Below are 15,024 nucleotides of genomic sequence, written 5' to 3'. Positions count from 1 at the left end.
GGAAACAGAGAAGCAAACACATGTGAGAGAGCATGTAAGTGCTGGGCTATGACAGTGGGCTGACTAAATGCAGGAGGGTGAGCGCTCAGAGAGCAACATGGCAGCAACAGCCTAGGATATGGATATGAGAGCAACACATTGATTGGTTGCCTCCCAGGGCCCAGGTCGGGAAGGAGCCTGCAACCGAGGCACATGCTCTTGACCGGAATCGAACCCCGGACCCTTCAGTCTGCAGGCCAATTCTCTATCCACTGAGTCAAACTGGCTAAGGCCAGGAGAGATTGATGGTCCAATTAGCTCTCCTGGAAAGCAGGCTGTTCAGCAACAAAATGTACCTGGCCTCAACAAATATTTACTGAATGGAAACAAAACTAAACTAACAAAGGCCCATACTACCCAAGCCAAAGAGTTGAGCAGGCTCTGAGCTAACACATTATTTGATTAGGAAAAGATTGACTCAATATGGAGTTTTAAGATCTCATTGAAATGATAAGAATCCTCCAAAGGGTAGATTGACATTTTTATCTAGTTTATACTTCATACCAAGGGAATGGACACATGGAATTACCAGCTGGTGCATGTGTTAAAATGACATCTGGTTTGGAGTATGACATTAAGAAAGCTTTATCAAAAAAAAAAAAAAGCTTTATTCCTAACTTTTATATGACTAGTGAATATAAAGCTTGTGTAATATCCTCTAAAGCATACATTCTCCATTTGTGCTTTGAAAACAGTATAAATCCAGAAACTGGTTTGCTAATGCCCTAATAGATTCTGACGTGTGAGCATCTTCAGCAGGATCTACAAAATACTTAGAGCAACCTCTCCAGTATAAAATGAATTTATTACTAAAAATAACCTTACTCGAGTCCTTTTAATAGTTTGCTCAGCTCGCCCTGTGGGTGTAGACATATCTGATTCCATTTGAAGCTTTCAAATCAGATAAATGTGCAGCCATCACATAATCACAAAAACAGAATTTCTATTAAAATATGGGGATGGTCTATTAAGGAACTTCAAAGACATAGATATTTTGAGGTTTATAAAATTTTCCCTTGATTTGTCACAAACACTATTTAATATATGCATCCAGAGTGAAGAGATAATACCTCCATTATCAAAAGTGTAAAACATTAACTACAAATTTGTCCTAAAGGCTAGTCAGTGTTAAGGCTAGTCAATTTATTAAGAGGCAAGAAAACAGTTAAAAGTCCATAGAGTCATGCGTGGGGTTAATTCCTGACTCTGCCATTTTCAGGAAGCTGAGTTTTAAAATCTGAATAAAATTAATAACAGAATACACCTTACAGAGTAAAAGACAAAATGCAATCACCTCTATCAAAGCACTTGGAATGCAGTCTTACATATATAGTGATGCTCAATAATTTGGGGGTGCCATTATTAGTATTTTAGTTTGATTTCCATTCTGGCACTCAGTGGAAGTTTAAGAGGTTGCATGTGTAATTATCAAATACAAGTCTTACATGTTTAAAGTGCTTGGTATAAATTTGAAAAATTAATTAAAATTGAGTTCTGATTTTATCCATGTACGATCACTTTGTTTCATCTATTAAACACCAAGATCATCTAATATATGACAGACGTGTCATTATATTTACCAACATGTACATATGTCTCTTTTGTTACCTTAGATACTTTGTTGAGTTTAATGAGTGTGAAGTCATTACATAGGCTCTCAGACACTAGAATGAGTGAGAACATGAGTTTATTACATAATCTGTGAGCTCCTTAGCAGTAGGGTCATACTTTTCTCTGATCCCCTCTATAACCTAACATGATCCTCCATATAAAGTGGATGAGGAGTAAATACATTGAACAAGCAAACATTTCTTTAGGAACATTGTGGAGTAGAAGGTATATTTTATATGGCTAAGACTGTATTTTAGTCGCCTATAAGACCTCTAAACACAGCCCAGTGCCTGGAACAAAGCAGAAGTTTAATAAACTTTTTTGAATGAATGATATTCCTCAACTAAGGATCTGGTCTTCTTAGAATAAGGTCTGTAACCCTTGATAAAAGTAACCCGAAACACATGAACATTATTTTGAATGAAATCTCCCAGAGTTAATATGAATCACTCATTACCACTGCCTTTGATAGTTATTTTTCCAATAGAGATTCTACAAATAATTAATACTAGTTAACTGTAGTGTCGTGATTTTATTTCCTGATTTAATCTCTAATGTATTATTAGTGAAATGGACAAGAGGGGATTTAGAAAAAGGGGAGGGGGGCCTGGAAGATCATGAGATTAATCCAGAGTCAAATTTGGGCATATGGATAGATAGTTTTTCATAAGTGCTAATTAAAAGTATAGGTAGATGAGCGATAAAAAATTCGGAAGTAGAAAACCAGAAGAATTCTTAAGGAAAATTGACATTTAAAGCCAATAATTTATAAGGGAAAAGACTACTCTGATTATATAACTACATTGGTGTTTACTTATATGCTAAACAACATAGGCTTCACAAATACAAAATAATATGCTCAAAGTATGTGTTTACATTTTAAAGATATTTTTAGGAACACATGATTTAAGAAATAGAAGAGAACATGAAGATTTAATGTAAAACCCTTACATGAAAAGAGTCAAATGATCTTAAAACACCAACATTGTCTTCAAGGTAGGCGAGAACAAAAACCCTATTCCCTCCTTCATTCCTGCCTTTTCCTGTATGATCTAGAACCATCCCTCGTTTCTCTACCATTAACAAGCGTTGGCTGTAACCCAATAAATTTACTCAGATAAACACAATGTGGTTTTCTTTTAAAATAAGCCTTTACTGAATATATCAACAAGGTACTGTATAGTGTAGAGTGAATTTGTAGTTAACAAAGTGTGTGACATGATAGGTCTCAGAGGGTGAGCGATGCAGAATCTTCCAGCCCCTTGCAGTCCCTTGTCAGCGAGAACGCACGAGAACAGAAGCAAATCAACATATGATTCAAACAATAACACATCATCAGGGTTAACTCTCAGTGAAGATATGCTGGTCCTCTGAGGGACACACAGTGGCAACGCCTTCATCTTGCCTCCGAAAGGTTATAAATCTGACATCCCATCTCTCTACAAATGCCCCAGCATGTGCGTTTGTGTGTGCACACACGTGTTTTGCACTTGTTTAAAAATGCCTGTTGCGATGGCCTTGCTTTGTGCTCTTCTGGTGGGTGTGCTGCTAGAAAAACGAGGCGCTTAGCAAAATGACATGATTTGTGTGTTATAACAACAGTGTCATGTGTACAAAATGTTCTCCCCACACTCAGTGACAAGCATCCCCCATCGCCAGTACTGTCTTTCTATCCTGCTGAAGACATCAGGGAAGGATGTAAATGACAGCTTTCTATATTAGAGCTTTGCATTAAAAATAAGAGCCTCAGGCAAGGCTTGACAGGATTGAGGACCGGAAGGGTCTTTCGTTTGTTCTGTGTATATATCTCTTTCCCAATTGGCCACTCTTTCCTACTTTGCTTTCCCAGGCAGCTGGAAAGTTATTCTCACCTTCTAAAGTGAAACGTAATGTCTCCTTGTGATGGGTTAGAGAAAGGTGTTATGAACAAAGAAGTCAATGGAAAGTAACCACTTCACTGTCCAAGTTTGCTATGGGCTCTGCAGCTGAGGTTCGCTGGTCAAGGACCACATCTGCTCCCTGTGTTTGGAATGGATGCTCTGCTCACACGAAGAGCATGTCCTCAGTGGGGAAGTTCTGACTCCTGTGAAATGTCTGAAACCATTACGATCTGCACTGGTAGGAAATAGATCTGTACTATTAGCTACTTCATTAATACTTCTTACCAGACTGGTCACATTACACCTTTTTTTTTTAACCTCAGGGTGGGGGAAATTCTAATGTATTTTCAACCAACATCCAGATAATTAGAAATTGCAATATTTCTCACAGGGTAGAACGAGGGGAACACAGTCCAGTCTCTGCCTGTGACTGTCCCATCTGATGGGCCACTAATGCGTCTGGTAGTTTTGAGGAAAGCCCAGGGTCCCACCATGATCAAACACATTTCCTTAAACAAGCAGGTATTAATGATGACCCTGGGCATGAATGATGGTCAGTAATATCTCTATGATCATGACTATGCCTTTTCCTTTAAGAATTTCCTCTGCATGTTGGTGGCCTACTCTCTGAAATCATCTCACTTGGTCAGACAGCATCAAGCTCTTTATAAGCCAGTGGGTATGGCTTTGCTCACAGTCTTGGCCTGCACCTTCAACTTTGACTCTCAATTGAACACCTCAGAATACATAACGATGCCAGCAAAACAGGCCCAAATAACTCGAAGCATAATCCACCACTGATGGTTGTTTAGCAGTTTTTCTAAAACACATACCATATTACAAATCCCATGATGTGTTTCTCATCTTGGTGTAGGTGAGCGCCTCGGGTATGTGATTACAAACAGGGAACTGCTTTTCATTTTAGCCATCTTTGTCATGTTGCACTACAAGATGTAACCAGATTCTCTCTCTTCAGGAGCATCTTCTAGCAAAGGAATCTTTAGCGATTATCCTAACCATTTCACAGGACTAGTCCCCAATATACCACTTAAGCCCCAAATAATTCTGTGAATCCCATAAGATGTTAAAGAACCTCTCCAACCTTGGCCCAGAGTAAATCATTTTAGCAGCCAAATATCCCACTAGGGGTTAGACACACAACACAAATAAATAAGAGTGATTATTCTGTGAATAAAAGGAAAAACAACTTCAAAAGTCAAAGTACCATCATTTGAACACATAGTTTTATCTACACAGCCAAGGTGAAGAGGGAGGTGGAAGTGAATTATCCAGTTGAATACACAAAACCCCATGTCATTGTCCTGAAGTTTAGATGGTTCACTGCTTTATTACTGATCACCTGCAAAGATTGTCTTATCACTTCACTGTGTGGACCTAGCTCTAGAAAAGCAACAGCCAAAACTCACTAGCTAATCAACTAAAATGGAAATCAAAATCACTGTAGAATTAATTCAATTAATTCATAGTTAATTTCAGCTCAACTGACTGCACAGTTTCAATTCTTGTGTCTAGAACATGATATCATCAGTTATGTTTTCTGCTTATTCTGAGGGACAAGGAAGGGTAAAACATATAAGTTGGGGCTATATTATTAAAGAAAATAAAGCTCTTACTAGAAAGAAAAACTTGCATAGCATTTTATACCTAAACTTACAAAGAAGACACATCACAGTTCTATTTTGTTAAAAGTGAGTGACAGAGAGAGAGAGAGTGTGTGTGTGTGAGTGAGCGCAAGCACAAAATGATTGTGACATTAACTTTATGGGTCCCTAAAATAATGGCCAGTGGTAGAGGAAATATGCAACACAGAGTGAAATGCCTAAATTTGACTTTGAAAAGAATTTTCCAAGGGTATATTTTTTTCAGAGGATATATGAGGTCTATAGCCCTTCTAAATCTAAGGGATGGAAAGGAGGAAATTATATATGCTTTCTGAAGATGGACATTGCCTCAAAATGGTCCAGATTGAAGCTCAAACATCCCTCTCTTCTCTATGCCCTCTGCTCTGTGCCCAGCCCTGCCAAGATTGGGGGGAAAAAACCTTGGCTCTCTGACTTGTTCATTTTTCATCTGTTATCATGTTAATATAAGATTGATTATCTCTCTGCAATTCCCAAAGAAGAGGAACATCCAAGATTGAAAAGGAATAAATAAAATTTCAAAATGGGACAGAATCAAAGTCAGTCCAAGGAGAAAACTCAATATTGGTGTTTTTTTTAAAATGCATTTTTGTTCAGTTTTGATGTACCCTTATAGAATTATTAGCGGTGAAAATTAGTACACATTTTAAAGTATATATGGATATTTTGTGCAACCAAGACTGGCATCCATAATTTTCTTTCAAATTTTGAGCAGAGCGGGGAGAAAATCAAACAGCATAAACAGCTAATTATGAAAATATATGTGAGGTGATTGGAAGACAAGAATTTGCCAGGGGTTAAAGGTATTAGTTCAAGCTATTTCAACATGATACTAACAAAGGCAGTTGACAGTATAGCAGAACCACGGATCTCTTGCTTTTGTCTGAAGAGTATCAATAATTTTTAAATAGCTGTTTTAGTCTGTTCCAAACACTGATGACACCTGGTTTGTCTCAATATCATGTTGACATAGCTGCAGTGACTCTACCAAATAATTCTCATTATCAAAAATAATTCCATTCAATATAATCTTCCCATTATTTTTATTAGCCTCTTCTAAAAAAAGTATTCTAGAATATATCTCTGTTGAATGTGATTCAACCTGACATATACTTTGAATAGTAACACTTCTAAAGGGAATTTTCTTGCTGGGACATCGTACCTGTCCCTGAAGATGAGTAGAATCAGACTCGGGTCTCTAACTCTGTCATCACATAGGACCAGGGAAGCGCTGAGGAGTGATTTTTTTAAGTTCCTGGTCAGAACACCAACCCCCCGGGTTTGAGGGTTTGTTCAAAACTCGCCTCATTTTCTTGATGCCGCCCGTTTGGGTTAACTTATCTCACAGGAACTGCCTTCCTGGTCATGCTCTCTCCATTTCCTGCTTTGGGTCAAATCAGGGTAACTACCTCCTTTCTTATATTTTGGCATTTTTTTTTAAAAACTTTCCTTCCAGACCAGGAAGGATAGAAATAGCATGAAGATATCTGGGCCATCTTTTGTTTGACCCCTATTATTTCTCCTACCCCGATGAGTCCATTTTCATGGCCCATTCATCTGACCACCAGCTCTAGGAAAAGGAATGTGTATCCTGACCGCGTCAACAGCAAAGTGGTTAATGTGCATCGGAAGGAAGAATCACCGGTTCTTTCGCCTTGGCGTTGGGTTCTCTTTGTACAACCCTGTACAGTACTTCAGCAACTATATATATATTTTTTTGTAAGATTTAAAAAGCAAAGAGTTACAAAACCGTCTGTAATTAACTGGAAATAGAAAAGATAGCACTTTTTTTTTTTAAATCCCATTATATAGTACACCGTATAAATTACAGAGTATTCAAATGCACAAATGCATCCGAGTAACATTTATCAAATGTAACCTGCGTGTCTCTTAGGCGCACACACGTGTGTGTTCCCGGGAGCGTCCCTGTGCGCCAGGCCGTCACGTGTGGCAGTGCTCCAGGTCTGGCACACTGCTGTTGCAGTATCGCATGTTGTTGGGGATGTGGCAGTCTGTGTAACTAATGCCCCCGTTTGGGGTGTAAATGGGCTGCAGTCTGAAATCTCCTTTAAGGAGCTGATCGTTATTTAAGGAGACGATCTGAAAGCTGGTCTCCGTCATCTCCAGGATGGAGTTGTCCTTCTTGGTGCCCGCCTCGCAGTAGTCATCTTTCCGCCGGCCGCGGTTGTATTTCCACTTCTGGGACGTGTAGCGCCCCTTTTTGTGCATGTGCCAGCAGAAGACGCTGAGCAAGACCACGAGCACGAAGATCACGGCGCCCCCGATCAGGCCCGCCAGCAGGAAAGGGGAGCCCAGGCTGTGGGGCGTCGTCTGCTCGTGGCTGGAGGCAGTGTTGCTGCCGTTGTTCAAATACGAGGCGTGCGTGGTGACCTCGGAACAAACGGTGTCCTCCACCGCCCGGTAGTTAAACGCGTCCAGTGGCACCAGGCAGATCCGGTAGGTGGACCTGGGCTCCAAGTTTACCAGGCTCAAATGCTGCTTCTCCCCGCTGACGATGCGCTCCTGCACGATGCCCCCGACTAGACTGTGGCCCATTTTCACCCACGTGAGTTTGTAGGCCATCACCGTGAAGAGAGACAGCCAGCTGACCTGGATGGAGGTGTCATTCACGAAATGCACAGACAGCTGGACGCGCTCCGAAAGAGGCGGGGTCCCTCTTTCTCTGCCATCCCAGTCGGGGATCGTGGGAACTCTGGAGGTGGTGGGAGTCGGAGGCGGGTAGCTTTTGCTCGGGGTCGGGGCAGCGGGCGTGGGCGGCTCGGTGGTGGGAGCAGCGGTGCTGGGCGCCGGGGTGAAGACAGGCAGGCCCGGGGTCGTGGTGGGACACGACAAAAGATTCATATTCAACTCCCGGACGGCCATCCCCCGGACTTGCTCGGGACCCTGGCACATGAAGCCCCGCACGTTGAGAGAGGAAGGGATGTACTTGAGCCACTCGGTGACCCACTTAATGCTGCAGTCACAGAACCAAGGGTTGTTCCGCGCCGTGAGCTGCTTCAGGTTGGAGAGGTTATCGAAGACCCCCTGGGTCAACACGCGCAGCTGATTGTTGGAGATATCCAGCCGTTCCAGCTTCCGGAGGTGGGCGAAGGCTGTCAGGGGGATGTGGTTGATCTGGTTGTCCTGCAGATACAGCCGGAGCAGATGCGTCCCTGGGAGATCAGGCGGGGGGTGGGAGAGCGAGTTCCTCACCATGGAAAACTCCTTGAGCTTGGTGAGGTGGCTGAAGGTGCCCTCGGCGATGCCCTTGTTGGTCAGGAGGTTCCCGTCCACAATGAGCCGCTCCAAGCTCGTGAGGTTCTGAAAGGCCATGTCTGAAATGACAGCGATCCGGTTCTCGTCCACCCTCAGCTCCTGCAAGTCCACAGGGAGCCCCACGGGGACGCTGCTCAGGTGGTTCTTGGAGAGAAACAGCAACTTGAGGCTGATCGCCTCCCGGAAGGCCCCGTCTTCCACCCCCACCGTGGAGATGGAGTTGTCATCCAGATGCAGCTCTTCCAGCTTCAGGAGCTGGGCAAGAGCCACGCGCGAGATGGTCTGAATGTTGTTTTCCTGCAAGTGGAGGACGCGGACGTTCTTGGGGAGGTTCATGGGGAACTCATCCAGCTGGTTGCCGTACAGGTAGACCGTGTGCACCGACTGGACGTTGTGCAGTTCTGCAGGGAACCCCGCGTTATTGATTTGGTTGTTGTGGAGGTAGAGCACGGTTACGCCCTCCGGGATCCCAAGAGGCACTGAGGTCAAGCTGCGCTCGTTGCAGTAGACGAAGTTCCGGTCGCAGCGGCACACGCTGGGGCACGCCAGGAGTCTGGACACTTGTGAGCAGATCCCCAGGGAAATGAGAAGCCACGATTTCAGGAGAAAGGCCCCATGGCTGGGCCACTGTGTGGTCTGCAGGCCCATTGCTGAAGTACAAAAACAAAATACAATGTGCTGGGCAAAAGAAAAAGATGGAGAAGAGAAAAAAAAAGAAAAAAAAGAAAAACCCAAATGATTGGATGGGGTCTGTCACAGTCCAGAAATCCAACCAGAGGAAAAGTCCCAAAGGCCCACGGTGGAAGGATCTTCCTGCGGCCTCTGGTCTTATCAGCCTGTGGTGCCCTCCTTGCTATTGTCCTCCATGTGAAAAAAAAAAAAAAAAAAGGAAAAAAAAATTCAATAGAGAAAATTTTCTATACAGACGCTCCAAGCAATAATTTTCTGCACAGGCAACTAAGGAAGCCAAGTTAGGAGCGCTCAATAGGGGCCCAGCTGGGCAGGCGGAAGACCCTTCTCCGGTTGTAGTCCCAGTCAGCGTTAGTCAGCCTCTGAACTTCTCGGTTAAGCTCAATCTGCAACCTGTTGTAGGGAAGAAGATAGAAAAAAGTCAGTTAGGGGAAGTAAGGGAAGGAGTGTTGACCTGATTGTACACCTTTCAAGAATGATGTAATTGGGACTAAATGACTTAGAGGCAGGTGATTGGCATTAAGTGGTACTTTAAGTAACAACGATTTAGTTGCAAAGGTATTCAAGAAATGAAAATGACTCAATTATCTTCCAAACAAAATCATACTGTTACCTCTCACTACAGATGATCATATTGTGCATTTTACAATCCCAATCAGCCCCTTCTCTTCAGTACCTATTTGCATATCAAAATAGATAAGCACACTGCTGAACCCACTGTAGGTCACCTACAAATCCAACTGGTCCAAGTCTTGTTTTCAAGATGAGACAAGTGAATGAGGAACTAATGAGATTTAAGGAAAAACAATGTGAAACCCTTTTGAGTTATAAATAAACCAATGCAAAATAGGGACTGACAAAGTCATTTAAAAAGATGCAGCCCATATATATATATATATATATATATATATATATATATGTGTGTGTGTGTGTGTGTGTGTGTGTCTATATATAATTTTTTATTGATTTCAGAGAGGGAGAGAAAGATAGAAACATCAATGAGAATATTGATTGGATGCTTCCTGCATGCCTCCTACTGGGGATCGAGCCCATAATCCAAGCATATGCCCCAAATGGGAATCGAACCGTGACCGCCTGGTTCACAGGTCGACATTCAACCACTGAGCCACCGTGGCCAGGCTAAAGATGCAGCCTTTTGATCTGACACTGTGATGAAGCACTATAAACATAAGGTGCCAAGGCATGAGCGATGGCAGAGAGAAGACATTTCTTCCCCATTTCTTGCCTCCTCTCATCCTTTGTCTTTCTCCAAAACAGCTTACCTCTGAGTTACCAATTAGAATGACCAAACTCCAGTCCATAACACATTTTCACTTATCCTCTCTTTCGGGACCTCCAGGTATAGATGAGATATGCCACTGTGATCCCTTTGAGGATTGCAGAGCTCATGATTGGGAATACATTATTTTTCAACAGCAGAACCTTCTTCCCACCTGTGAGTTTTTCCTGCTTTTAAAGAAGGACTTGCAGTAAACTTTGACAGGATAGAAGACACAGTTGCAGAAGTGAAGGCAGCCCACAGATAGCAACCATGCCTTCATGCTCTGGGACATGTCTCATCTGTTTCGAGATCAGAGAGGTAAAGGAGCTAATTGAAAGGTGTCAGATTTGATTTTCCTACAGGGTAAGCTAACATGACAGGACATGGAAAGCTATGAGTCTCTTAATTCTCACCAATATCCAGAGATTGAAATAACCTATATCAAAACGCACGGAGTAACTATTTGAAATCGTTCCCTTAGCTATCTTTAGAAACATAATTAAAAAAACAACAACAACTTGTAAGTGCTATTGAAGTGTCAAGGATATTGTAAATGTCTTCTACAATTTAAAAGATGGTGAACCATCTAAAAATGTCTTTCATGACCAAAATGGTCAAATCGATTACTTATTGTTCAGAAATCTTTTCTTTAAAAAAAGGGTGGGGGGTGGGAGTCTCTTTCTAGGCATAAACAGATGGATGTTACTTTATAAAAAAAAAAAAAATCAAACATTATTTAACTTGTTAAACTTACAGATATATGGTTTGTCACTGAACAGTAGCCATCTCCTCTAGCAAAATCCCTCTATGGTAAAAGAATACAACTAAGAGTAGGAAAGGAAAAATGAGTTTAATGCCATACGCTTGGTGCCTTCCTTAGCTCAGGTTTCAAATGTTCAAACCATCTCAATGTTCCCCAATAGCCTGCTACTCAAGTATGATCCTTGGATCAGGAACATCACCTTGACCTACATGTTAGCGAGAGCCTCGGGTGTGCCCATTAAAATCTGAGAAGCACTGTCCTACACACAGTGCCATCTCACTTACGCATTCAGTTTTAATTTATTACATGCAAAGTGAGTGTAAGACCATGATGTCCAATGACTCTTTTGAGAAAACTACAGTCATAAGGCTTACTAACTACTTCTGTCCCCTAGAGATAGTCTCAAATTACATCTGATGCGTAAATGACATTTTATAGGTGGGGCAGTGCAATGACGACATATGTCACCTGGCCTCAGTGACTGTCACCTGGCCTCAGCGGACTCTTGAAGAGCGTTTATCTGAATGACAAGCACTATGTCTGGTCTGAGTCATTTGTAATCAGAGGAGTCCACTTGCATGCTTTATTGAAGAACAAAAAACTGTGCAGTGCTATTAGCATTTACTCTTCAAGGGAGGTAGGAAACAGAGAGTGAAAGAATAAAATCTAGGATGTTTTTGAGTCCTACACAGGAAGCTTCCAAGCGTGGTAGTAACCCACAGTGAATAAAACTTTCCTAAGGGGGAAAAACAGCTGCTCCAGGGTCTCTCAGTCAGTTCCTATGTAAAAACAGTAGATGCTTAACTGTGCCGACTTGCCAAGATTTTAGGGCCTGAGAAACAATAAACCAATACGTGAGGGTGACAGAATTGACTTGAAAGTTCCTCAGCTAACAGCCTCTAGGCCATAATCACTGGGAGTGAACAAAGTGCTCAGGACTGGACCTGGACTCTCATTATGTACCCAAATTGGAAATGTTCCACCTGCCTGAGCTGTGTCCTCTGCAGGAAGCGGAGTAAGTCCCTCCGCCCCAGGCCTTGCGCCCTTGCAGGTTATGCTACTCAGGAGTGCTCCTTTTCTGATTGCATGAGAAGAGGATTCCATCCTGAGGAGGGCTCTTCACAGGATTGCAGGGCAAACGTTACTGTGTATCCACCTTCCTCGGAGAAAAGTCCCGTCTAGATCACAATGTGCTGATCAGCTCTGACAAGTGCAATTTGGAATGACAACAAATTCTCAGGGTTTTTGCTGAGCTTCCTGGGAACCCCGCAAAATAACAGTGCATGGTAGATTTTTTTTTTCTCATCCTTGGATCAACAACAGCCTTCATATTATGTCATCCAATATACTGTGTCTTCATGCAAAGTAGCGCAAGTGTAAAATCACAAACACGTAGAAAAAGACATTTTTGAATTTCAGTAGGCTAAAATTTCCTCTATATTTTCAGCTCTAATTCCTACTGAATACTGAAGGCAGAAACCTTGTTAGACCTCAAGCTGGAGACTGTAATTGCAGAGAAAGTAGTACGGAGCCATAGCCAAAAGACGGGGCCCTGAGTTCCCGTCCTACCTCTGACCCTCAGTGGCCGTAGGACTCTGGACAAATTAACCTGTTAAGTCTCAGTCTCCCCATAAGAGAAATGAGTTCCTAACTCACAGCACTCTTGAGAGGATTAAGTTTGATAATATTATCAAAAGCTTATATAGTGCCTGACACATTGCAAAAACATAATAATTATAAACTGTTCTTCTCTGTGTACTTATTATTGGTACTATCCAACGAGGTAAACTCCAGTATATAAAGCAAAATAAAATCACCTTTGACCTGCCACCATCTGTGCCCACTCTCTTACCCCAGGATTTCTCAATCTCAGAACTACTGACACGTTGCGCCCAGTAATTCTTTTGTTATGGAGCTACCATAATCACCCAAACATGTCTCCAGACATTGCCACCTAAATGTCCCCCGGGATGCACATCTCCCCAAGTTGAGAAACATTGACCTGCCCCATCATCTGAGCACCTGAAAGGGTTGACATTATTATTCTGATTTTACAGAGACAATTAAAGGTCAGTTTCTAATGAACAAAACCTAAACATGCGCCTTGCCGCACATACTGAAAATGCAGTTTGTTTTGCATTCATTTCCTCGACCAGTATTTACTGGGCACTAGAATGAGGTGCAGTCTTTTTGCAGAGCTGATGTGGTTTTTGTGAGGCTTAAAGTTTAGTGAGTGGAGAATACTGGATAAGGAGGGAATTACGGTATTGCATAAAGAGCACCAACTTTGGGGCATCTGAGAATTATGGTACCATGGGATAGCAGTAAACTATCCCATGGGTTATTAGGCAAAACACACTGACGGAGAAGTATCATCTATGTGACAACCTGAAAGATAAGAAGCTGCAAGCAAGGGAAGACTGGAGAAGTTCTGCACATGGATCCAAGCTGGTTGTAATGTTGGTCAAGAGGCAACGGTCAGCCCAGCTGAGAAAAAGAACAAAACTTGGTCTGCGCAGCCCTTTGCCCCAACTCTGTCTGCTCCTCACTGAGGTAGTCCAGTTTCTAGAAGGTCATAAGCAAGCCCATGTTTCATAATCACTAGCCATTTCATTTGTAAGTCTCTACTGCTGGGAATAAAAAAGATTTTGCTTCACAGGATGGATTTCAAATATTGAGAGCAAAAGCGTGGTTTTTTCTTTTTTCCTTTCCTATTTGTTTGAATGCTGCATTGACTACGTTTCCCCTCCAGGAAACTGGAGATTATGAGGACTGGCTCCATGGAAGGCGCTAGGTAAAAACATAAATTTGTATTTAAAAGCAGAAAACACAGTTTCAAAACCCTGGGTGTAAATCAACGCGCAACCACCGCTCTCTGGAGACAGCAAGACCTGGCCCTGCCAATCCGTTGAACATGACAGTAACAGCGGTTCTTCCAGCTACTTTACTTTCATGCTGTTCATGGGAACTTACACTCGAAGCACACAAATCATGGAAAAGCTTTCTGCAAAGTGTTTCCCTCCTTGTGCTGCCTAAGAAGATTTCTTTTTAATTAATTCCAGGAGCCTCTATTCCAGGAGCGCTTAATAAACTCAGGCTATAAAAATCATAGTTCAGAACATAGGAACTGTCCATAAGCACTGGCGATGGCGTAATATAATGATACTCGGACAAACCTAATAAAATCTTAATGGTCTCAGCATTGGCTGGATTGTGAGCAGACAGCACAGTGTGTGTGATGCGGTACCAATGCAAAAGCTCACGTGGAGAGGGATTCTCCTAGAAGTTTCCTAGGGTATGTGGGACTCAGAGCTTCTGGAGTTAGGCAGTTTGTGCTTAAAATCAGACACACGCAGGTGCAGGATCCACAGGCCTTCTTACACTACAAATGCCTTTGTTGCAATCTGGAAACACTAAAGCAATTTTAGATCTTGAGCACATTTCCACATTCCTGAGGATAGGTTATAAATACTGTGCATACGACAATCAGGAGAGCGCTATAGTTAGTTGGCCAAGATGTGGGGATTAGCAGAGGAATTTGGAGGAAAATATAACAATAGTCACCCCCTAACTTGAAATCACTTTTCCATCTCATTCACTGAACCTCTACCAAGCCCCTTAAAGTTTCTCATTAGGCAAATATTTTTCTTTGCTAAGACAAAGAGAGAGAAAGAAGAGAAGAGAGAAGGAGGGAAGGAAAGAAAGGAAACACTTTATTTAAACAGTTGACAATTTCCTGGCTCCGGTCCATCTAGAATTGAAAACATTAAAATTTGACCAAAAAGACTATTCTCCCGGCAAGCATAAAACTTTCTAACACAT

General features: G+C 42.2%; 1 protein-coding gene across 2 annotated transcripts in view; it reads right to left on the bottom strand.

Moving 5' to 3' along the window:
- Positions 1 to 869: 869 nt before the first annotated feature.
- The window catches only part of FLRT2 (fibronectin leucine rich transmembrane protein 2), a 99,125-nt gene continuing 84,970 nt past the window's right edge, over positions 870 to 15,024 (bottom strand). For both annotated transcript variants that reach the window (XM_079767619.1, XM_079767620.1), the window contains exon 2: positions 870 to 9,550. In XM_079767619.1, the coding sequence (XP_079623745.1) occupies positions 7,133 to 9,115 (1,983 nt within the window). In that variant the 5' untranslated portion in view covers positions 9,116 to 9,550 and the 3' untranslated portion in view covers positions 870 to 7,132. The remainder of the gene's footprint in view (positions 9,551 to 15,024) is intronic.

This window comes from Cnephaeus nilssonii (assembly GCF_951640355.1).
Source record: "Cnephaeus nilssonii genome assembly, chromosome: 4".
NCBI classification, from domain to species: domain Eukaryota; kingdom Metazoa; phylum Chordata; class Mammalia; order Chiroptera; family Vespertilionidae; genus Cnephaeus; species Cnephaeus nilssonii.
The sequence above is the reverse complement of the archived record's forward strand: the minus strand, read 5'-3'. Positions and strand labels throughout refer to the sequence as shown.